A 24,235-nucleotide genomic window follows, 5' to 3' on the forward strand; every position below is an offset into this window, starting at 1 on the left:
GAAGAGGTCGATGAGGAGGGACTCGATGACGATGACGATGCCGCTGGCGTCAGGGTCGGAGGAGGGGCCAAGGGGTCGAAGGATTTCATCGAAATTCGGGAGGTTGTTGGAGGAGCGGAGGAGGGAGTGGTGGCCGTGGAGCGAGACGCGGGGATCGATGGCCTAGGGCTTGCCGCAGTTAGAGTCGTGGGATTTTCCGAGGCGGGGCTTCCGAGAGTGGGGCGGCGGCCACCAGCGGCGAACAGAGGGGGAGGCCGGAGGCGGATGAAGTGGGAAAGGCGGCGTCTTTAAGGTTGGAAGGGTGAGGAAGGAGGTTTTGGAGGAGAGGGGTGAGGAGAGAACGGAGAGGGGAGGAGGTCAGGTCGGATAAGGGTTACCTGTTTATTAAACAGGTTAAACGGGTTGGGTCGGATTACCTGTTTAATAAACAGGTTGAGTTCAGGTTATAATTTCTGACCTGTTTAATAAATATGTTGGATTCAGGTTTATGATTTTCTGACCCAGCCCGTTTATGTCCGACCCGACCCGATTGCCATCCCTACTTCTCCTTCCCTTTTATTATTATTATTATTATTATGTTACAACGGCAGCTCACACTCTATACGTAGTTCACCCAGATAAGCTTTTAGAGTGGTGGGCTGCATAGAAGGCAACATAGTCTGTAGTACCATTTGTCTTTCTGTATACATGTATGGCATGATAGGAGATATACTTCCAAACTAATTTATGGATGTTGTGGAGCAGCGGCCTTCCCTTCGTATGATATTTCTGACTCCAAACCCACTCAATTATCGTGATCAAATTCTCTTCAAGAAGAATGCGATCTATACCCAACACCAAGCCTCTCATTGAAATGCTCTCCATCCATCCATGTTTACTTTTGTTTTTTTTCGTTCCGAAACGAGGCAGCCTCAGGGATATTCGGGACTCTCCTTTTATTTAGGTTGCGCCACGGACGGTGTTCTTCGTCTGGGAGTCTTCATCTTTCGAATTTTCTCAAGGTCAATTTTGATGTATCACTTTTGAATGGACGGGTGAAATTCAGGTGAAGCATATTTTTAGAGAGGCCAATGATATTGCAAATTGGGTGGCTGCTTATGTGGCTAATATTTTAACAGCATATTATGGACTTAGAAAAGAAGAGTTGCTCAGGATATTTTACAGTACGTTGTTTTTTAGTTTTATTGGGTGTGTCGGTATTGTAAGGAGAGGGGAAGGGAGGGAAAGAAAAAAAAAAAAACCCGAGGCAGCCTCCAATAATGCACGGCACCCGGGAAAGCAGAATGGCTCTACGTCTTGTCATCTGATGTTACGGTAAATTAAATAAATAACTCTCCCCCCTCCAAAAGCAGCCACCCGAAACATAAAGCGCAGCTGCTGCCGCTCCACTGTCCCGCAACAGCTGCTGCAGCAGCAGGTCGCGGCTCAGTCTCAGACCCACTGATAAAAAGCGAGGAGAAAGCGAACTCCAACACCCCCCCTCTTCCTCCTCCTCCTCCTCCTCCTCCTCCCCCTCCCCTCTCTCTCTCTCATCTCGATTGCCATTTCTTTTTTCTTAATATGCTGCGCTGCAGCGGTAACAACGACAACCATATCAGACGCGTTCTTCAGCGACATCAGCGGCTCCGTGGAGATGGGGGGTGGAGGGGAGGAGAGAAGTCGTTAAAGTTTTAAAAAGAGTGAGAAAAATTATTAGGTTATGGAGGTTGGAGAGTACGGAGCCAGTCAATTTTCACCCGCTAGTTTTTAGTAAAGCTGAAGTTGATGCAGAGGAGAGAAGTGGAAGGGGGAAAAGCTTCTATCTTTAACCATCAATCCGTCATCTCTCTCTTCATGTTGTCCTTTCCGTTTCTTTTTACTTGAAATTTTAGAACTTTTCTTGCTTCTCTTCTCGACAACCACCGCCATGCATCGTTCCACCTTTGCGATGCTTCAGCTGCCCCCCGGACCATAACGCTAGCCCTAATTTTCGTTTCCCTCTCTCGGCTTGTTTTTGCTTGCTCTGGTTTGGTTTTTGGGTTCGGGGAGGATGGGGATCGATCTGAACACGGTGGAGGAGGAGGAGGAGGAGGAGGAGGAGGAGGAGGCGGAGCTACCGGCCGCCGCGCAGGCCCCGAGCCAGGCGCACCGCCGCACTCAGCCGCCGCCGGTGGGGGCGGAGGCGGTGTGCATGGAGCTGTGGCACGCCTGTGCGGGACCGCTGATATCGCTGCCGAGGAAGGGGAGCGTGGTGGTGTACTTGCCGCAAGGGCATCTCGAGCACCTCGGCGATGCCGCCGGCGCCGCCGGCGGAGGACTTTTCCGCTACGATGTGCCTCCACACGTCTTCTGCACGGTGGTCGACGTCAAGCTCCTTGTTCGTTCTTCTTCCCGATTCTCTCTTATTTTCATTTGTCCCAATCTTTTGGGGCTTTGGGGATTTTTGTGGGAGTTATTTTGAAATGTGGGTGTTTTTTGGCTAATTCCTTCGTTTTCCTTTCCTGTAGGCTGATGCGGCTACAGACGAGGTTTACGCGCAGCTCTCCTTGGTTGCCGAAAGCGAGGTTAGGGTTGGGTTTTTTTTTCCTTCTCCCAGTTTTATTAAAACTATTGTAATATTAGTTCATTTTTACAAGGAGAAGCGTAGGATCAAGCGGAGTGTAGTTTTTTTTAAAACTTCTTTTTAAAAAAGTTTTTGTCTTATTAAGATTCCCATTACTTTAGAAACAAGAACAGGGACGCCTTAAAACCACATGCCATGATCCGTTTGCAGTTTAAGTGTATGCTAATCAGAAATGAGTCTGCAAATGGATTTATTTTCCTGATGTTTCTGGAGGTTAAAAGTTGGGTAATGAATTTTGCGGGCACTATGTATTCTTCTTTCTTTAGGAAAAAGGTTCTTTTGCTTCGTCTTTTTTTTTTTTTTTGGTTTGGTGACTCTGATCATGTGATTGTTTCTTAGGAGGTTGAGCGGCAGCTGCAGGAGGGTGAAGCTGAAGGAGATGTGGAAGAAGAGGATGTTGATGATGGTCTTCACAGGTCTTCGATGCCTCATATGTTCTGCAAGACTCTAACTGCCTCTGACACGAGCACTCATGGAGGATTCTCTGTGCCTCGCCGAGCTGCTGAGGACTGTTTCCCTCCTCTGGTAAATGGGGCATTTCAAATCTTTTGCTATTCTTTAGGAGGAATCGCAACTTTGGGTGCGCTTATTTTGGGTGTTTGCCTTGTCTGGTTGTGGATTTTTGAAATTTTAGTTATGTTTGATTTTAAAAGTAGGCTTGCTTATAATCTTATTGTTGCTTTCATTTCATTTTGAGTTAGGATTATAAGCAGCAGAGACCTTCGCAAGAACTTATCGCAAAAGATTTACATGGTGTTGAATGGAGGTTTCGACATATTTACAGAGGTATGTAGTTTGTTCAGGAGAATAAAATTCTCTGAGTTCTTCTGTACATCTGTTTCAATTTTGCAGTCAGATACACTAAATTTTAAGACAAGATGCCTATATTCATGTTAACTTTGTGCTTTTTTAATCCTTTGTCTTGTTGGGCTGCAACTATGAACTTCAAATATTCCACTAACACTTCAATGTCAATATGAACTGCTCTGAAATGCTCATATGGTAAAATTAAGTTTTCGTTAATGATAACTGATATAGTGAATATAGTCTATGCTTTTATCTCTTAAACATTAGTTCCTTCACATATGCTTTTAATTTCTTGAATGGTTATGAGAGTTTATTGATTTAATCAATTTCTATGTATCTCTTATGAAACCATTGTGGCTTTTTTCATTTGCGTTGTTATATGATCTTAAAATTGATCCCAATCACTCACATGGTTTTAATTTCTTAAAACATGTTTAAAAATCCTCATTATATTACTGATTATAGGATATATGACTGCATCTTGCACTAACAGATATTTGAGTTGGCTGCTTTACAGGTCAACCACGCAGGCATCTTCTTACCACAGGATGGAGTGCATTTGTCAATAAAAAGAAGCTTGTCTCAGGGGATGCAGTGCTTTTCCTGCGGTATGCATATAGATTGTGTTGCAATAACACTCCAACACTAGAAGAACCTTTCTCTAAATGATCTTCTCTCCCTTTATATTAGGGGCGACGATGGGGAGCTCAGATTGGGAATCAGGAGAGCAGCTCAACTTAAAAATCGCACTCCTTTTTCAGCACCTTGTAGCCAGGGCTTAGATCTAGGCACACTGGCTGCTGTGGCTAGTGCTGTCTCCACAAAAAGTGTGTTCCATATCTGTTATAACCCAAGGTGTGTTTTGTTGCAGCAGAGAATTTAGCTATATGTATTTATAAATAATAACCATAGCATTATGAACTTGAGTAACCTAATTAAATTTATTTTTTTGGGCACTTGGTGATGCTGTTGTCTGCAAGCCACATAAGTGTAAAGATGTTCTCAAACTGTTTAACTAGCATTAGTAATATCAATCTAACATAAACCAACAATTCTAGTCTTCCTCTGTTATTTTTTTTTTCTGTACATGGATGAAGAACATATCTTTAATGTTTAGTGGTTGATATATGAAATTCTGATATTTTGCTTGAGTTGCTAGATGTAAAATGTTTTCATGTGGTTATAGAAATTGTGTAATCTGTGGATTGACATTGAGAAACTGCTGCAGGGAAACGGTAATAAGATCTATTCTGCTGATTTCATTTGTCAAAATTATTTGTAAATGTGGGCTTGGGTGATACTTTTTACATGTGATTGTTCTTAAGCTCCCATTTAGTTGAAGTGAATGGAGTGCACTTGAACAAGATTGGATTCTTGACAATAGCTCCAGGAATACAATGCACTGAAATTTATATTATTTATGCTTATTAGTACTCTCAACTTGAAGACCTTGTACAGAAATTCTTCATAATGTATGGGTCCAAGTAAGGGGTTAACATCACAAAAATATATATTTATGCACTCCTGTGCTTACAATATGCCAGAATCACTATACATGATCAGCTAGTCTATGTTCATATATGATATGCCTGTATACATTCATGTACTCCCAACACTTTACCTGATCATTTAAAATACTGATAAAAGAAAAATTCCTAATCTATGGTATGGGATATAAAGAAAATGTCTAGTTGGAGGAAGTTGGACGTTACACAATCAGATCAAACCAGGTTAGTACCATAGCCACTCAAGTGGACTGCATGCTTAAAATGACTACACCCCAAAAGTGTGCATTGGCTGTCCGGCTGAGCAATCAAGAAGTTGGTGATTTTTGGAAATATTCGGCGGACTAAGAAAATTAAGACCTGAGGATGTTTTGGTCATCAAAGGGATGACCTTGGCAGGATTTGATGAATGACATGGAATCCAAAGGCCCAAGTTGTGTCAAATTCTTGTTGATTATCAGATAGCTATTTAGTGCTTCAAACATCTAAACAAGTATTTTATGAGATTACCATAGATGAATTAGTCGGTGGTTTCTATATTTCTGATATCACTAGCAATTTTGATTTTAATTAACATAAATTCTAAAACTGAAAATAAAATATGTGTGCTAGATGAAGCAATTGATCAGCGAAAAAGGGGGGCAAATAGACTAAAGTACTTGAATAAGTGGGATATCTTCTTTCTTCCCTTGTATCGCTCCTCCCCAACTTCATTCTGTACACTACACATTCCATATCAAGTAGTAAGATAACACATTAGCAAAACCCAGAAAAGAAAAGTTCGAAAATCGGAGGCCTCCTGGTCTAAACACTTCTCATCCTTTTCTTCTCTTCACGTGACAGAAAAACAAAACAAGAATTAGTACAAACAAAGTAAATGGTGGAGGCATACTATGTTAGGCAAATAAGAAGGTTTTTGGGTGTTGGGAAGGCCTCTTCTCCTTCTCCTCATAGGACTTTCCTTTATATTAAACCTGGTCTTCCTTCACTTTTTTTTGGTTCTATATACGAAATGGTTTACATATATTGTTTAAGACTTGAGGACTTGGTCATAGCCTTTATTATTTTTGGTAGGTGGTGTACCAAAGAAGGAAAGCCCCTTAAAAGGCTCATCAAGGTTTTAAATACCATGGGATGGGGCTGTCCCGGTTTTCCTAGAACGATGTCTCGCGTAACAATACTGGAGATGGTGGATGTCCCATCCCATCCCATTTTATTTTCCTACTTGTCCCATTCCGACACTCGAGATGGTATGCCTTGCTGTCCCATTAGTATTTAAAACTTTGCTTCTTATAATCTTGCTCATCTATGCAAATATAGATGGCCGAGATTGAGGAATAACATTCATTATCCAAAAAGAGTAAACAATGTATACATGCATCACATCCCCAGGAATTGGAATTCCATAGTTTTAGGGTTGGGCTGAGTGATTGCCAACTTATCCTAAATTATCGCAGCGTCTTCTCTTAGATATATGAGATTTTTCAGAATTGCTCCACCACCACACCCCCTGTCGTCCATGGCTTCATGCATGATTTGACCTAATTCTCAACATTTTTTCAATAGATGGTTAGTTATAAGGGGAATCAAAAATCCATGAGTTAACCTTGAAAAGTGAACAAATCTCATCATTCTTTTCTCATTTATGACGAAGTGGTTCCCTTGTTTCTGTTCCATTCTGATGCATGCGATATGTGTTCTTGTTTATTGGAATTACCCACTATGGAAATTTGTGATTTGCTTTGGGTATTGAAGGGTCATAAAGAATATGATCAATTTCTGATAAAAGGCAACACTCTGTTCCCTTGCATAAGGTCAGCAACTTTCTATGACTTGCTTTGTTCATGAAATTTTAGTACAGTTATTTCCACAAGAGTCATATTAAGCGTTAGAGATATGCTTAAAATTCTCTTGGCACTCATTTATAATTTTAAAATTTGCAAAAGTCGTGATATATTATTTCTATACTTAGAGATGTTATTTAATTCTAAAAGCATTTTCATTATCTTATGATGCTGATCAAGAGGAAGGAAACAGAACTTATTTCAGATATATTTATGGTACTCTTCCTATAAGTTATCAGTAAGATTTGCAAAGCTATGTAATCTGATCAGTAGTTAAAACTAGGCCATAGTTCAACTATGTATTTGAGGTGTTCAGTAAATGTACATCCAACAATTCATGTTCAAGATATTGGTTTATGTATTCATTAGATTCTTATCAGATTTTTTAATCTTAATAAAATTAACATGGAGCCATCATTGCACATTTGAAAACTTGCAATATTTATTGTATAAAATCATTGAGCGGGTAAAAACCCTAAAATGATTAAAATTAATGTAAACAGTGCTGTATAGCCCCAATCACGAGATTTAGATTCAGACAGGTACTCAATTATCTACCAATCGAGCAAAAAAAAAAAGATATGGATATTTAATTATTTAGTTTTCTACAACTGAAAATGTTAAGGGCAATACTGGTTAATGTTATATACTTTAAAAAGTGATCACCAGTACAACTAAGGCCCACCTTTTAATTATCATTATATTTGTGTGAGAGCTGCATAGAAGAATTTGACTCTTCATTATTCTTAAATATCCACAATCCAAGAATCTGATAAATATGTAAAATTTCTAACGGTATTTGACCTCCAGATAAGGGTAGATGCAGATTTTCCAAGGTGGACACTAGTGTTCAAGTAACATTGTATAACTGTATGTTGGTGAAATAAAATGATCATGTAGTTGTTCCTAAATTGTTCGAATTCGTCGTATGCTTCAAGTCTAGAGCATTTCTAGAATTTTGATTTAGTAATGTTGTAAACCGACCCTAGGTTCTATATAATAAATTACTCTATTGGATCAACTGGAAATTTTATAGTTGCGAATAGAATATATTTCATAGAAAGTTCTGATTTTTTCTTTAATTGAGATGATTTAAGTTTGTTTGAGCAAATGACAAGGTGGTTGCATAAAATGAGCCTAAGATTGTGAGATTAAGATTTTTCTTTGTGTCTATTTTTGGCCCCCTCTGCGCTCCTCATAGTTGTGATCGCTCCATAAATAACCCTTCTAGGCTCAAAAATGGAGGCCATATTTGGTACAGTTAGTGGGTCAAAGTAATTTTGGACAAATTTTGAATGTTTACCTTTGAAATTTACCTTAATTCTTTCGAAGTTATTATAATATTGCAAAATAGATATCGGTGCTTCATTCACAATGTTTCGTCAATGCTTTTTTGTAAGTTGGTACAAAGTTGATTTGCTTCTGAAAAATTGAAGATTCTAATGTAAATTGTCATCCGATGCACATTACTATGTTTTGATGATTTAATGAAATAGAGAAATTATTATCATTTGATTAGAGAAAAGACACATAAATTTAGTCTCACATGATAGCTCGTCATGTTTAATCATGATGAGTTAGGTCGCATCTGTGTGTTCTGGAGGTTTTGCGATTACTCTTTCCATATAATTATGTAATACACTTTTTTCCTATTTTACATGATTGTAACAATTCTTTGTTACATATTGATACGCCCTCTGAGCTCACCAGACTGCAACGGGTTCGCAGACCCAACCTCCGCTACCTGATGGTGTTAGACCAGGTCCCTAACACATGGTCTCCCACGACGGAGTCCCAGGCTCGCAGAGAAGGAGTCTGTTGCAAGGGAGCTGAGTTTTCGTTGAAGATTCTGTTGCGAAGACGTGGGGGAGCGGGACGGCATGCAGAATGGGGAGGAAGAAGAGACTAACCACATTGAGCCACGGCTTAGACGGAAGACATGGGAGGAAGCGGAACTCGAGTGCCGACGTGATAGCTTTTTATTTCGCTAGTTAGTTGTCAAGGGATCCATAAATGAGAGAACGAGCAAAGGGAAAGGGGAGCGTGAGAATAGAAGTGGTGTTTGGGTTAACTCTCGCCCGAAAAAGAGTCCTACGTGCATGGGTTTTTTTTTCATCCAAAGAGAGGTTTGAATAAAAAATATTTCATTCCCAACGTTCTCTTCTTCTTCCTCTCCATAGCTGGGACCTACCATCTGGTATCAGAGCCTCGTTGATGTCGAACAAGCAGATAATAGAACGATTGGAAGCCGAGATGGGTGTCATGCAAGAGAAGTTTCGCGGCATGGAGATGTGAGTGGAGGGATGTTTCACCGAAGTCCTGGAAGCCATTCGCGGCTTGCAGATGTCCATTCCGCAGTGACCATTTCTGGAGCCACAGGCCGTGTTTCCTCTATCGCCACGGGAGGAAGGACCTGGACGTCTGGAAGACGCAGTCGGCTATCTGCATCGCCCACGGATAGATTTTTTGAGGTCCACGGGGGATGATCCGATCGTCTGGCTTGATCGGGCGGAGCAGTACTTCGATAGCCAAGGTACTCCGGCCAACCACCGAGTTTCCACGGCTTCGTTCTACTTGGATGAGGAGGCAAACCACTGGTGGCAATGGCTGTGCCGGGCATATCGAGACGAGGGGCTGGTGATCACATGGCCGACCTTTGAGAAGGAGCTGCTGGCTTGGTTTGGTCCCAACGAATACATCAACTTCAATGAAAAGCTCTCATGAATTCAACAGAAGGGGACGGTGAGAGACTATCAACAGAAGTTCGAAAAGCTGGCCAACCGAGTCCATGGCTGGCCGCAGAACGCGCTGATCGGAACCTTCGTTGGTGGACTCAAGGAGGAGATAGCCAAGGAGGTGCGAATGAGGCAACCCCAGTCACTGCGGGAAGCCATTACCATAGCTCGCATGCGGGAGGAACGGCTGGAGCAGAAGCGAAATAACCCACGACACCCCGAGTTCCGCTTCACTAGGGGGACAAAGGCTCCCACCACGTCTATCCCTGCACCGCGCCTCCCTACTCCAACACTCGTCCGACGAATCACCTGGGAGGAGATGCAACAGCGTCGGGAGCGCGGGCTCTGTTTCAAATGCATCAAATGCTTCACCCTGGGGCACCGGTGTAAAGCTCCATAGGTCTGTCTGATTGAAACAGACCGCGAGGATGAAACAGAAGCATCTACTGGTGGGGATCTTGAGCAATACGGGGAAGATAGGACTGAAGAAGGTGCGCCTCCGGTGATCTCGCTACACACTCTATCGGATGGAACGGGCCAAAGACCATGCGGGTCATGGCCCATATCTAGGGACACCTGCTGATGGTCCTCAGACAGTGGATCGACCCACAATTTCTTGAGCAACCACGTTGCCAAGATGCTCCAACTACCAGTAGACGCCACGGAGGAGTTCGGAGTCCGTGTCGCCAATGGAGAAACCCTCCAGTGCCAGGAGAGGTTTCGATCGGTGGACGTGGAGCTGCAAGGGAAACGTTTTCTGGTGACCTTCTACAGGCTGCTGTTGGTGGGGTTGGATGCTGTCTTAGGCATCCAGTGGTTGGAAATGCTTGGCCCAGTGCTCTGCGACTGGAAACTTCTGACAATGAAGTTCAGGTGGGATGGCCAAGAATGTGAGATATCCGGGCAACCCTCAAGATCGGTACAAGCCCTCAATCCATAAAGGGTGCACCGAGAAATCAAAGGGAGATCCCAGTTGTTCGCCATATTTGTCTAGGAAGGAGATCAACAACCATCGTCAACTGAAGCGGAGAAGCCGCCTCCTGACTTACAACAATTGTTGGGCGAGTACACGCCACTCTTCGAGAAGCCTCGAGAGCTACTACCGGAGCGCCCTTCGTCCCCAGAATACCCTTCGTCAACGATCAATGTTCAGCCATATCGGTACGCTTACTACCAGAAGAACGAGATCGAATGACAGGTGGCCGAAATGCTCAAAGTTGGGATCATCAGGGAAAGCCAGAGCCCATTCTCTTCTCCCGTGTTACTAGTGAAAAAGAAGGATGGGACTTTGAGGTTCTGCACCGACTACCGAATGCTCAATGCCTCCACGATCAAGGACAGGTTTCCTATTCCGATGGTGGATGACATGCTCGATGAACTCCATGGGGCGCGATACTTCTCCAAGTTAGATCTCTGGGCAGGCTACCACCAAATCAGAGTTCACCCTGAAGACATCCCTAAGACTGCCTACCGCACCCATCACGGGCATTTCAAGTACTTAGTTATGCCCTTTGGGCTGTGCAACGCCCTGTCAATATTCCAGGCAGCCACGAACTCAATCTTCAGAAGGTACCTGAGAAAATTCATCCTAGTCTTCTTCTTCGATGATATCCTAATATATAGTTCTACATGGGAGCTGCACCTCTCCCACCTTGATACCACCTTAAAAATCCTCGCTGAACATCAGTTCTACTTGAAGCCCACCAAATGTTTATTCGGGCAACAGCAAGTCGAGTACCTGGGCCACATTGTTTCGGCCAAGGGGGTGCAGGTTGATGCTACCAAGATACAAGCCATGCAAGGATGGTCACGACCGACGAACGTGACGGAGCTGCGAGGATTTCTTGGGCTGACTGGGTATTACAGAAAATTCGTCAAGGACTATGGTATCATCGCCGCACCATTGACAACCTTGTTGAGAAAAGAGCACTTTCAGTGGAGTCCTCTGGCTGAGGAGGCTTTCCATCGCCTCAAACGAGCTATGATGACCACCCTAGTGCTAGCGATGCCTAATTTTTTGGAGATGTTTGTTATTGAAGCAGATGCTTCCGACAAGGGGATCAGAGCAGTGTTATCACAGAGTGGGAGACCCATTGCCTATATGAGCAAGGCACTGGGCTTAACGAAGAGAGGATGGTCCACCTATGCAAAGGAGATGTTGGCGATTATGGAAACAGTGCGATTGTGGCGACCTTACGTGTTGGGGAGGAAGTTTCAGATCCGCACAGATCAAAAGAGCCTACGACACTTTTTGGAGCAACGGGTGAGCACGCCAGAGCAGCAAAAATGGGTGGCCAAACTGTTGGGCTACGACTATGATATTGTCTACAAGCCCGGGAAGGACAACACAGCCGCGGATGCCTTGTCTCACCAACCTGAAGCAGCCCTGCTCCATGCCATTAGTCGACCGCTCTTTGACATCTGGGAGAAGATCCGGGCTGCCAACCAAGAGGACTCCTATTTGCAAAATAAGATCCAACAGCTAGACTCCGCACCCGAGCGCATGAAGGATTACGAACTCAAGGGAGGAGTCCTGTATTATAAGGAGCGGGGTTCTGATTCCTCCGAGGTCACCCATGTGCAACAAACTGATGGAGGAATTTCACAACACCAAGGTCGGAGGGCATTCCGGAGTCTTGAGAACTTATAAACGAATCTCTCAAGCCTTCTACTGGGAAGCAATGAAGTGGGATATCCGAAGGTTTGTGGCAGAATGTGTGGTCTGCCAGCAACAAAAATATGACGCACAAGCTCCGGCTGGGTTACTGCAACCCCTCCGATGCCTCCACAAGTCTGGGAAGACATCTCCCTAGACTTCATCGAAGGGCTACCGCGGTTCAGAGGTAAAGATGTGATACTAGTTATCGTCGATCGGCTGACCAAATATGCCACTTCTTGCCTCTATCTCACCCGTATACTGCTAAAGGAGTACTTGAGCTTTTTGTGAACCAAGTGGCCGGCTTACATGGGATGCCAAGGTCGATCGTTAGTGATCGGGATCCTGTGTTTGGGAGCACCTTTTGGCGAGAATTCTTCAAACTACAAGGGACCTCCCTCAACATGAGCTCGGCTTATCATCCGCAGTCTGACGGCCAGACTGAGGTGGTTAATAGGTGCGTGGAGCAATACCTCCGATGCATGTGCAGTCAGTATCCAAGGGCATGGGAGCACAACTTAGCTTGGGCGGAATATTGGTACAACACCACTTTCCACTCCACTGCCTGGATGACACCGTTTCAAGCATTATATGGGAGGCTCCTGCCATCAATCATTTGATATATGGATGGTGTTTTAGTGGTCAATGAGGTCGACAAAAACTTGGTCGACCGTGACCAGTTGATGAAAGAGTTGAAATGTAATCTGGAGAAGGTGAACAACAGCATGAAGCAACAGGCAGACAAAAGATGGAAGGAAGTTACTCTTGAAGAAGGCGACTGGGTGTTCTTAAAACTCCCTCCTTACCGGCAACAAACAGTCTTCCGCCGAGCTCACTAGAAGTTAGCGCAAAAGTACTTTGGTCCTTATCGCATCACCGAGCGTATAGGGCCAGTCGCTTACCGGTTGGCATTGTCGGAGACTGCCAAGGTCCATCCAGTGTTCCATGTATCACTTCTCAAAAGAAGACTAGGAGAAGGACAAGCCACCTGCACTGCGCCACCACCGATACTGGAGGATGGCAACCTCGTGCTGGAGCCCGAACTTGTCAAGGACTACCGATGGGTTAACAAAGGAGGAAAGCTAACAGAAGAAATCTTGGGCAGTGGCGTTCATTTTCAGAAGAGGACGCTACCTGGGAAGATTATGATCAGCTAAAGGAACGATTCCCTGAGGTAAAACCTTGAGGACAAGGTTTTAGCTGAAGGGGGAAGGGATGATACGCCCTCTAAGCTCACCGGACCACAACGGGTTCGCAGACCCAACCCCCGCTACCTGATGGCGTTGGACGAGGTCCGTAACACACGGTCTCCCACGACGGAGTTCCAGGCTCGCAGAGAAGGAGTCCGTTGCAAGGGAGCTGAGTCTTCGTCAAAGATTCTATTGTGAAGATGGGGGGAGCGGGACGACATGTAGAATGGGGAGGAAGAAGAGAGTAACCACGTTGAGCCACAGCTTAGACGGAAGACATGGGAGGAAGCGGAACTCGAGTGCTGACGTGATAGCCTTTTATTTCACTAGTCAGTTGTCAAGGGATCCATAAATGAGAGAACAAGCGAAGAGAAAGGGGAGCGTGAGAATAGAAGTAGTGTTTGGGTTAACTCTCGCCCGAAGAAGAGTCCTATGTGCATGGGTTTTTCTCTCACCCAAAGAGAGGTTTGAATAAAAAATATTTCATTCCCAACGTTCTCTTCTTCTTCCTTTCCACAGCTGGGACCTACCACATATCATTTGACTTTATGCTATTATTAGTATGTCATACCCTGGTTTGTTATCTTCGGCTAATCACTGTCCGCATTTTAGTTAGAGAATATTTGTTAGATGCCTAATGTGAGAGAACAATTAGTATATCATCTCATGTCTAGTTAAACAAGTACTCAAACTTGAATTACAGGACAAGCCCATCAGAATTTATAGTACCATATTGTAAGTTTCAAAGAGCTTCAGCCATTCATTTTCAATTGGGGTGAGGTTCAAGATGCGATACGAAAGTGAAGATGCAGCTGAGAGAAGGTATGGTGCATACAAAATTCAAAGTTGTAACTTCTGGAGTCAAATTAACATCTTGAGATTTTCTCCCTTTTCTAGGTACACAGGATTGATAACTGGGATTGGTGACATGGACCCTGTAAAATGGCCTGGTTCAAAATGGAGATGTCTGTTGGTAAGCTTTTATGCTAATCTGCTCGATAATTTACAAAATGAAGGGTTTCTTTAAATTTGGGGACAAGATTTCATGCTGAGTTAGCATTAACCCTCTATCATTCTTTTCCCGCTAGTAGAAACCTTAAACTGTTAATCTACTTCCTTTTATACCTGTGCACCCATTCTAAGGTTTTCTTTTCTTGCCGTACACAACTAAACAATTTTGTAGATACTGACAGTTGTGCAGGTTGTATATTTTCACCATCTGCACTCATTTTACTTCACTCTCCACACCAATTGATTAAATTGTTTGCATTTTCAGATTGAGTTGTACTTTTTCTCCTATTTTATTTTCATTTTTATGGATGATATAAGTAGCAGCTTATACTTAACAACAACATGAGTGCAAATTTCCAAATAGATATTGCAAACACAAGACTGGTGCATAATACACATTCAATCCATATACATAGTATCTACCGGTGTCGGAAAACAGAGATGCCATATTAGATGATCTCATTGTGTTTTTCTCTCTTACCTATTTTAGATTTTTGTTCTTAGACATGGTTATTGATAATTTTAATATTTAGCGCTTTTACAAAGAATTATATTTTTAAAAAACATGGTGATCTGAAACAATCTCAATAGAAAAAACATCCTCCCCTTTATGAAAATTTTAACCCTGTTCTTACTGCATTAGGCAAGATAATATCTCTTAGAAACAATATAGATCTAAAATCATCTAAAATTGCAAAAGTTGGATGCTCATGGAACTCCATATCTTGGTTGCCAGAATCGGGAGCGGATGTGGGAAAGAGGATACTTTAGAAACAGTTTTAGTAGAGAAACTCTTAGGAAGCGAGTGTAGGTTCAGGATTCTGAAAAGATTCTGAGGCGGGGGTTGGTTACGGTTAGAAGATTTGGCTATTGAGCTCTGTATAATAATACAATGAACCTACCCTAAAATACAGGTATAATTTTGTTAAAACTTTTCTCATGCAAGATTTATGCAAAACAGGGATCTGGAGCACCAATCTTACTCAAATTAGGTCATCCAAACCTTCTTGAAATATCTCCTTTATGTTCAATCCAAACATTAAAAGAAAAATAAATTAAAAGCTCTACTTAGTTATAACTTTTCTGCTGACCAAAAAAAGCCATAAGATTTCTAGAATTATGCATTCTGTTGAACCTCAACCTCTTGACAGAGCATGTTGGAATCCTATTTTATGTGCTTATTTTATTCCACATTCCTTAGACTCTAGGACTATGGTAAGAAATATGATATACCTAAACTGCCCATACATTCCTTAGAGTTTGTTTGCAAGCAAACCTGTCTTCATTACTTAATGAAAATATTGCTATGTTATTTGGAATATACTGAAAGTTTATGTTTTGCACCATTTGTCTATCGGTTGGATTCCTTTGTTCAAAACGATTTTATCTGTAAGCCCTGAGCTGCTGAATCTATTGAGACCTTGCTTTCTCGTGAAGTTTGATGATCGTTCTTGGCTTTATTCCCTCTTTTATTTCTCCTGACATCATTGCTGGTTACAAAAGAAGCCTTAACAGTATCTGATTTGTAGGATGCTCGTAAATTTTCTTGAGTTCGAGAATTGAAGGCAATTGGTACATCCTATCTATTGGCTGCTATTATGCTTATCTATACATCAGGCATTGTTTACTATTCAGTGGTATTAGATCATCATATATTAGACAATAAATCTTTTAAGCCGACCTTAATTATCATATATTAAACATTAAACTTTTCAAGATAATCTTGGATCTGCTACCACATATTCATATCTTGGTGGATGCTTAAAAGTTTGCATCACCAATCATTTCTCATTGGATTTTTTCCCCTCTATTTTAGTCATGTTTGGCATGTCTACGATGTTGAATGTCTTAAATTTGACTAGCATCTGCCTAGCTTTTCCACTTTTAACCTGCAGGTTTAAAGATGATTTGCACTTCCTTGCAGGTGAGGTGGGATGATGATGTGGATACCGGTCGTCAGAATAGGGTATCTCCATGGGAGATTGAACCAACTGGTTCAATTTCGGGCCATAATAGTCTCTTATCACCAGGTTCCAAGAGAACCAAAATCTCTCTTTCCTCGGTCAATCTGGATTTTCCAGTTCCAAGTAGGTATTTCTTGTGGCAAATGCTTATTTATGATTTGCAGTCTCTTCTTTCTTGCATATTTTATTCTGTATCATTCTCTTTCTACAATTTTTTCCACAGAGGGAAATGGGTATCCAGATTTAGGGGAATCTGCAAGGTTCCACAAGGTCTTGCAAGGTCAAGAATTTACGGGTTTTAGAACTCCTTATGATGGTATTGATGTGGCAAATTCTCAAGACACTGATGTAAGATATCATCAATACCTGGATACGAGGAGATCCTCCAACAATGCAAATAGCTGCATATTAGGTGGTCTAGGAAGTGGGGTCAGAGTTCCAGTAGGAAATTCTGATTTACCCTACAAGTGCATAGGCTTTAGTGAATCCATTGGACTCCGAAAGGTCTTGCAAGGTCAAGAAGTAGTTCGAGACAGTCCGCCATATCAAGGACCAGTAGTTGATATTCATGCAAGAAATGGTGGGTTTGGCTCATTCGATGCTCCGCATACATCTGGTGCTGGAAATAGATGGCCTGCATCAAGCCATGGATGTACTCTTCTACAACCATCGCAGTTGTCAGTTCTAGCATCATCTCCATCTTCTGTGCTAATATTTCCACAAGCAAATTTTAAGCATCCATGCTCTCAATCGGTGTTTGCCATGAATGATAGGAGTAAGAATGGAGTATTGAGCAGAAAAGAAACACCCTTGTATCATTGGCCACGTCATGTAGGGGGTGAAGTCATCAATGAACACCAGAAACCAGGGCAAGTCCATACTCCTATACATGCTTATAAGCCAGAGTTGAAGAATGACAAAGAAATTAGCAGAAATGGTTGCAGGCTTTTTGGTTTTCCCTTGACTGAGAGGATTCCCTTGACAAATGAAGTGGATAGAACTGAGAGAGATTTTGAAACTGATTTTTCGACTTCAAAGTCTCAAATACCTGCAAAACCTCTTGGGCGCAGCTGCACTACAGTAAGTGCTCTTTATGCTCTATGTGCAGCTCCGTTCTAGGAATCCTTGCCTTTTTCTTTACTACAGGATAGATACTGCAGGTTCACAAGCAAGGGAGTGTTGTAGGCAGGGTGGTTGACCTCTCAAAACTTGATGGATATGATGATCTGATTTGTGAGCTTGAACGACTGTTTGATATGAAAGGGCTGTTAAACGACCCACGGAAAAAGTGGAATGTTTTCTATACTGATGATGAAGATGATATGATGCTAGTCGGGGATAATCCTTGGCAGTTGAGTGCTACCACATGCCTGTTATCTGAACTATTATACATTTGTTGTATTGCTGCCAGACACTGAAGTTAGCATTTTCATTTCTATGCAGGGAGTTTTGCAAAATTGCTTCAAAAATATTAATATACACAAATGATGAGGAAATGATTGCATGCTGTGATGAAGCCCATGGTTACTCAGCCGAACTATCTTTTCCAACCAATATTGCCAGGTTTTCCTTGGGCTGCAGTAAATCTTCATCAGTGTCGACATAAATGAAACTTCGTGAGCCTGAGACTGTCCTTTAGTTAGAATTTGAACTATTTTATCTGTTTGGCTTGTCTTCAAATCCATCTTTTCTCTGCCCTTGTTACTAAATTTGTCTAAGAAGCTTAAGAAGAAATTCTGCCTGTGTAAGAGTTTGATGCTGTATGGATGCTGTCTTGACAGTACTCTGAAGTATGAACTATGCAATGGTAATGTTGGAGAGCTTCGCTGGCCTGCAACACACTTTGTGCATGTTTTTGGTTGCCATAGTGATATTTTGTGCAGGATATTTATTTCTGATCAGGGAGGTTGGACTACCAATTACGTCACTTTATCAGATGTGATTAAGAGGGCTAAGGCAATAAGATCGGCTAGTAGGGCTTTCTACGAATGCACGTATTAATGCATTATGTTAGGGCTTGGCCAAGCAGGATGGCAATGAAAGGAGTGGGCCTAGACCAATGGTTCGAGCAACTGTAGCCACAAGGGGAGAGACATTAAACCCTGTGCTGAGCTTGTATTATCTATATGCTTTAATTCAATAGAATAACTAGATTTATTGTCATGTAAGTTAATATTTTTGACAGCTGAGTGACCTGTTCATCGTCATGTCTAAAGCCTCTCGTGTTGTGCGCCTGCTACTCCACGATCGTTTTAGTTGACCTTGCTGTTTGAAATTTGGTTGTGCTGTCGTGCCCCCTAAAAATCTGGGTTTAGACTTGATGGAGGATAAAATGGATAGTCCAGTCCATAACAAAAGAGCTACCCAATTTTGGGTTGACTAGACGAGTTTTCAGTCCGGCCTAGAATCAGCCCGACCTCGAGTTTCGCCGAAAGCTCTTCTAGCCTCAAATATTTGCCAAAGCGCTCTGACAAGCTCGGGGCGCTCTCCTTGTCCGCTGATGCGCCCCGGCCAAGCTCGGGGCACCCCCTTCTATTACACGCCCCGACCCCTGAGCTCTAAGCACTTCGCTGGACACACCTCGGCACCCGTCAAGCTAGCATTGCCAAATGCATGATGCGACCTCTCAACGAGTTCGGTTTTGCCGATGGCAGCACCCATATGAGTGCCCACGCCTTTCTACGTGGCCATACATCGCAACACCACTACACCACGCTTTGCTAGCTGGCCTACGGCAGTCCAAGAACGGCGCCATGCTACTCCGGCCATATCCTGTTACTGTCAACGCCTTACCGTTTTCAAGAACGGACTCCACCGCGTGCCACTCCTCCTCATGATGGAAACGGGCCATGCCTCCGCTACTTGAGTACCTCTACCGGGACTATAAAACTCTCCGGCAGGTAATATTGAGGAGACTTTTGACTGGACCTTCTAAGCTCTACTCTTACTTGATCGTCGGAGGGCCCTCATCGGAAACACTGGTAAGGCTTTGTGCTGGTACCCCGGTCTGTCGCAGGAGATGGCTCCCCTTGTCTTCCTCCGTGCTCCGGCAGCTCCTCCGACTCCTTCGGCGTGGTCACCCTCGGGCCAGATTTGAACCACAACATTTTTGGCGCTAGAGGAAGGGCTTGAGTCGTGATCATGAGGCTAAAGAGTAATGGAGCTCCGAACGCGTCAAGCAGCCGGGTCTCATCACCCGACTACTCACTTCAAAATCCACCCTCTGCAGCGCCCACACCAGCGGACCGGACCCCTCAGGTCCAGCCAAAGCAGTTTTTGTTGGGAACCCGCCCATGCCGCTGATATTTCAAAATTTTTCAGATGGCAGCGGAATCGGCATGCACGAGTTCGACGTTCATCTCATGAACGTTGTTTCGAGACCTTTCGTAATTAGGTAAGAATTAAATCCTTTTAAAACTAATAGGAAGATCAAATCTTCACCTTGCGCGGGTAGATGATCACCGCGAATCTGAATTCGTGGTTTTAGGAAGAGGGTTCGCTTGAAGCCGTTCAAACGTCCGGCCTCTACGGGTATCCACACGAAGCAGAGGACCGATCAAAGCTTTCTCGTCTCCCCGGGGTGCTAGCTCCCTTGCAGAGACTTCTTTTGATGGCTGATCTCCTCTCTTTCTTTCAACTCTTGAAAGTGCTTGAGAGGAGGAAGAAGAAGAAGGGACTCAAGGAAGAAGAACACAGCTTCTGCAGCCTTCTTTCTTTTCCCTGCGTTGGAAGAAGGATTGGAGGAAGAGGATGACGCCAACGCTTGGACTTTGCTCTCCCTTTGCTTGCGGCTGAACCAAGAGAGGAGGGGGCTGGTGGCGGCATCAAGAGGAGGAAGAGAGCTCTTGGCTAGGGCGCCGGCCTCATGCCTCCTTATAAAGCCATCTAGGGCTCCTACAATCTAGGAGCCCTAGACATATTGCCTAAGAGGGAAGGGGGGCGCCGGCCCTTCTCTTCATGCCGCACTCAAGGAGAGGAGGAGGGGCGTGAACCCTCCTTCTTGTGATGCCCTAATCCTCTTCCAAAGAGGATTGGGTGCCTCTCTTATGGTTTAATCCCAATCCAATTAGGATTAGCCAAATTGGGTTCAATCTATGCTAGTCCTAATCCAATTAGGATTTGAATGAACCATGACTCAATTGAACTCTTCAATCCTAATCCAATTAGGAGTCATGTTGATTCATTAGATTAATAATTAATTTAGACTTAAGGAATCCTAATCTAATTAGGATGTATTTAATTTTAGTCCTAATCCAATTAGGACTCTATTTGAATCCGAAGTCCTAATCCAATTAGGATTTCTAGGAATCCTACTCCAAGTAGGAATCCAATTTTAATTCAAAATTCCTAATCTCATTAGGATTGTAGGAATCCTATTCCAAGTAGGAATTCCAGTCCTACTCCAACTAGGATTCCCAGCCCTAATCCAATTAGGACTCTAGGAATCCCTCCCGAAGTAGGATTTGTGTTTAAGTCTAATTAATTAATTCCCTTTGTTTCTTCTTCAACTTCTTATCAATCAAATTGATTTCTTGTGATTCCTAATCACGATTTCAACCATCGGATCGGTCAATACTTCTAGTGTGTGTGACCCCATAGGTTCTATTCTGACTGGTAGTGAGATATATTGTGATCTCTATCACTATATCATTGAAAACTCCTTTCAATGGGTTGGAACGATTCCAACTCAACTCATTAGGGTTTATCGATCATCAAGATAATCCCTATGAGTCCCACCATCCACCAGTGACACCTAGCAGCATGTAGTGGCTACCCAGCAGAATGGAATGATGAACCTCTAGGTGCAGTTAACATGTGATATAGTCCTACTATCGTGGATCCCTACAGGACGGAGGTCATGGACAACTCGTCAAACCCCATCGTCTGTCATATGTCAAGATTTATTCGTCTCGAGTTCGATAGTGAGAAACTCTTTCTCCACTGTGTATACTGCCCCGGCCGAGGTCTTACGAACTCAGTCTTATAAATCACATAGGATCTCTCCTTATCTATCAAGGTCGATAGATTCCATATAGGTGCATACCCTACTCCTACAGTGAACTTACTGCAGCCAATCTACACTGCATGGACCCATATGGCTAGGGACCATGTATGTGTGCAGTCAAACTACAATAACCCCACTGTGAGCAGCCGAAGCACCGCAGGTCAAAGGACCAGTCACACTACTGCAACATCAAGCAAGTCACTGACGAGTGGATAGACATCCAAGTGACTTCTTGTATTGGTCACGCTCAGTACCCTTGTTCTCTAACAAGCACCTGCACTATCACTTCAGTGTTCCTACACTGTGGACTCAAGTCTCGTCCATCCAGAAGGAGAGTGATCTGTGCACTGATCGGATCGATCACCGTCCTCGTGATGATCCTTTGATCAGGAGCATTTAGAAATTAATCACCAATGATACATGGCTCAAATTCTCAACTCTTGAGAATATGTATCATCATCTTATTAATTTCTTGGACGATTCATAGACACATAAACAATATGAATGAAAAGATGCCTTTTATTTATTCAATAATAAATAGTCAAGTACAAAATTATGTCCCTAGAATCAACAATGTATCAGCCAAATTGGCTTCTAGGGCATACATCTAACAATCTCCCACTTGCACTAAAGCCAATTGGTCATATATCTTAGGCCCATCTTCTCAAGGTGGGCTTCAGTCTTTTGCTGACTCAGCTGCTTAGTGAAAGGGTCTGCCACGTTATCCGCGGAGTCTACTCTCTGCACCTCTACATATTTCTTCTCCACATAGTCGCGTATGAGGTGAAAGCGCCGCTCTATATGCTTAGACTTCTGATGAGACCTTGGCTCCTTAGCAAGGGCTATGGCGCCATTGTTATCGCAGTAGAGTGTTATGGCATCTGATGTCATCACATCCAGCTCTGCAATGAATTTCTTGAACCAGAAGCCTTCCTTAGCAGCTTCAGAGGCGGCGATGTATTCGGCTTCCATAGTCGAATCAGCAATGATCGGTTGTTTAGAACTCTTCCAATTCACCGTACCACCATTGCACAAGAACACGTATCCAGATGTTGACTTCCTGTCATCGACATCAGTCATGAAGTCTGAATCTGTGTACCCTTCTACCTTTAACTCTGATGATCCTCCAAAAACCAAGAATAAATCTTTAGTTCTTCTCAAGTACTTAAGAATATTCTTCACAGCTGTCCAGTGTTCTTCACCTGGATTCGACTGATATCTGCTTGTGACACTCACAGCAAGAGCTATATCAGGTCGTGTACATAGCATGGCATACATGAGGCTTCCTATTGCCGATGCATAAGGAATCTTGCTCATGCGTTGAATCTCCTCAGGTGTGTTGGGGCACATCTTCTTGGAGAGATGAATTCCATGCCTTAGGGGTAAGAGACCCCTCTTGGAGTTTTCCATGCTGAACCTCTTCAGCACCTCCTCTATGTACATTTTCTGTGACAGGCCAAGCATCCTTTTAGATCTATCTCTATAGACCTTTATTCCCAAGATATAGGATGCTTCCCCAAGGTCTTTCATGGAGAATTCTTTTGACAACCAGACCTTGACCGAGGTTAGCATGGGAATATCATTCCCAATCAGGAGAATGTCATCTACGTACAGTACGAGAAAAGCGACAGCACTCCCACTAACCTTTTTATAAACACATGGTTCCTCCTCATTTTTGATGAAATCAAACGTTTTGATTGTATCATCGAAACGAGTGTTCCAACTCCGAGAGGCTTGCTTTAGTCCATAGATGGACCTTTGCAGCTTGCAGACCTTGTGATCTCTATCACTGGAAGTGAAACCCAAAGGCTGTTCCATATAGATATCTTCATCAAGATATCCATTCAGGAAAGCAGTTTTCACATCCATCTGCCAGATTTCATAATCATGAAATGCTGCAATGGCAAGCAATGTTCGGATGGATTTTAGCATGGCTACAGGTGAAAAGGTCTCCTGATAGTCAATGCCTTCGCGCTGACTATACCCTTTCGCCACAAGCCTTGCCTTATAGGTCTCTACCTCTCCATCCGAACCTATCTTCCTTTTGTAGATCCATTTGCATCCAATAGGTACAATACCTTCTGGTGGATCTACTAAGGTCCAGACTTGGTTGGAATGCATGGAGTCTATCTCTGACTTCATAGCTTCCAGCCATTTCTCGGAATCGATATCAGATATCGCCTCGTTGTAGGTTTTGGGATCCTGTATGTGATCCCTATCTCCCACTAGGAACATTTCCTCAGTATCCTCTTCAAGTATACCTAAGTATCTATCGGGAGGATGGGAGACCCTACTAGATCTACGAGGTGGTTGAGGGACATCGTGTACTGGCTCTGTATGAATGGGTTCTATAGGATCCATGACTCGTTGCTTTTCAGAGACTTTCTCTTCAAGCTCAATTTTCCTCCCACTGCCTCTATCAAGGATAAACTGATTTTCCAAGAAGATGGCATGACGGCTCACAAACACATTGTGATCCTCTGAGACGTAAAAATTGTATCCTAATGACTCTTTAGGATATCCTATAAAACGAGCACTTATGGTCCTAGCCTCTAACTTGTCTGCCTGTAGTCGCTTGACGTGGGCCGGACACCCCCAAATCTTGAGATGACCCAGACTTGGTTTCTTACCATGCCATATCTCATACGGTGTGGTAGGAACGGATTTAGAGGGAACTCTATTCAATAAATAAATCGCTGTGAGTAAGGCATCTCCCCAAAGGAACATAGGTAAATCAGTGAAGCTCATCATGGACCTGACCATATCCAATAGGGTCCGATTTCTCCTCTCTGACACCCCGTTGAGTTGAGGTGTACCCGGAGGTGTCCATTGTGAGACTATGCCGTTTTCTTTGAGATAGTCCCGGAATTCCCCACTAAGGTATTCTCCTCCCCGATCTGATCGAAGAGCCTTAAG

General features: G+C 43.3%; 1 protein-coding gene across 1 annotated transcript; it reads left to right on the plus strand.

Annotated features, from left to right (window-relative positions):
• Positions 1 to 1,369: 1,369 nt before the first annotated feature.
• Positions 1,370 to 18,162, plus strand: LOC103720239 (auxin response factor 15-like). The gene is given in 13 exon segments (XM_008809850.4): positions 1,370 to 2,356; positions 2,487 to 2,543; positions 2,942 to 3,127; positions 3,304 to 3,388; positions 3,927 to 4,017; positions 4,100 to 4,264; positions 14,043 to 14,080; positions 14,083 to 14,161; positions 14,237 to 14,312; positions 16,275 to 16,437; positions 16,538 to 17,394; positions 17,475 to 17,665; positions 17,758 to 18,162. Coding segments are annotated over 13 exon segments (2,478 nt in total). The 5' UTR covers positions 1,370 to 2,029; the 3' UTR covers positions 17,921 to 18,162.
• The last annotated feature ends 6,073 nt before the right edge of the window (positions 18,163 to 24,235 follow it).

Source organism: Phoenix dactylifera, chromosome 4 (genome assembly GCF_009389715.1).
Source record: "Phoenix dactylifera cultivar Barhee BC4 chromosome 4, palm_55x_up_171113_PBpolish2nd_filt_p, whole genome shotgun sequence".
Taxonomy (NCBI): domain Eukaryota; kingdom Viridiplantae; phylum Streptophyta; class Magnoliopsida; order Arecales; family Arecaceae; genus Phoenix; species Phoenix dactylifera.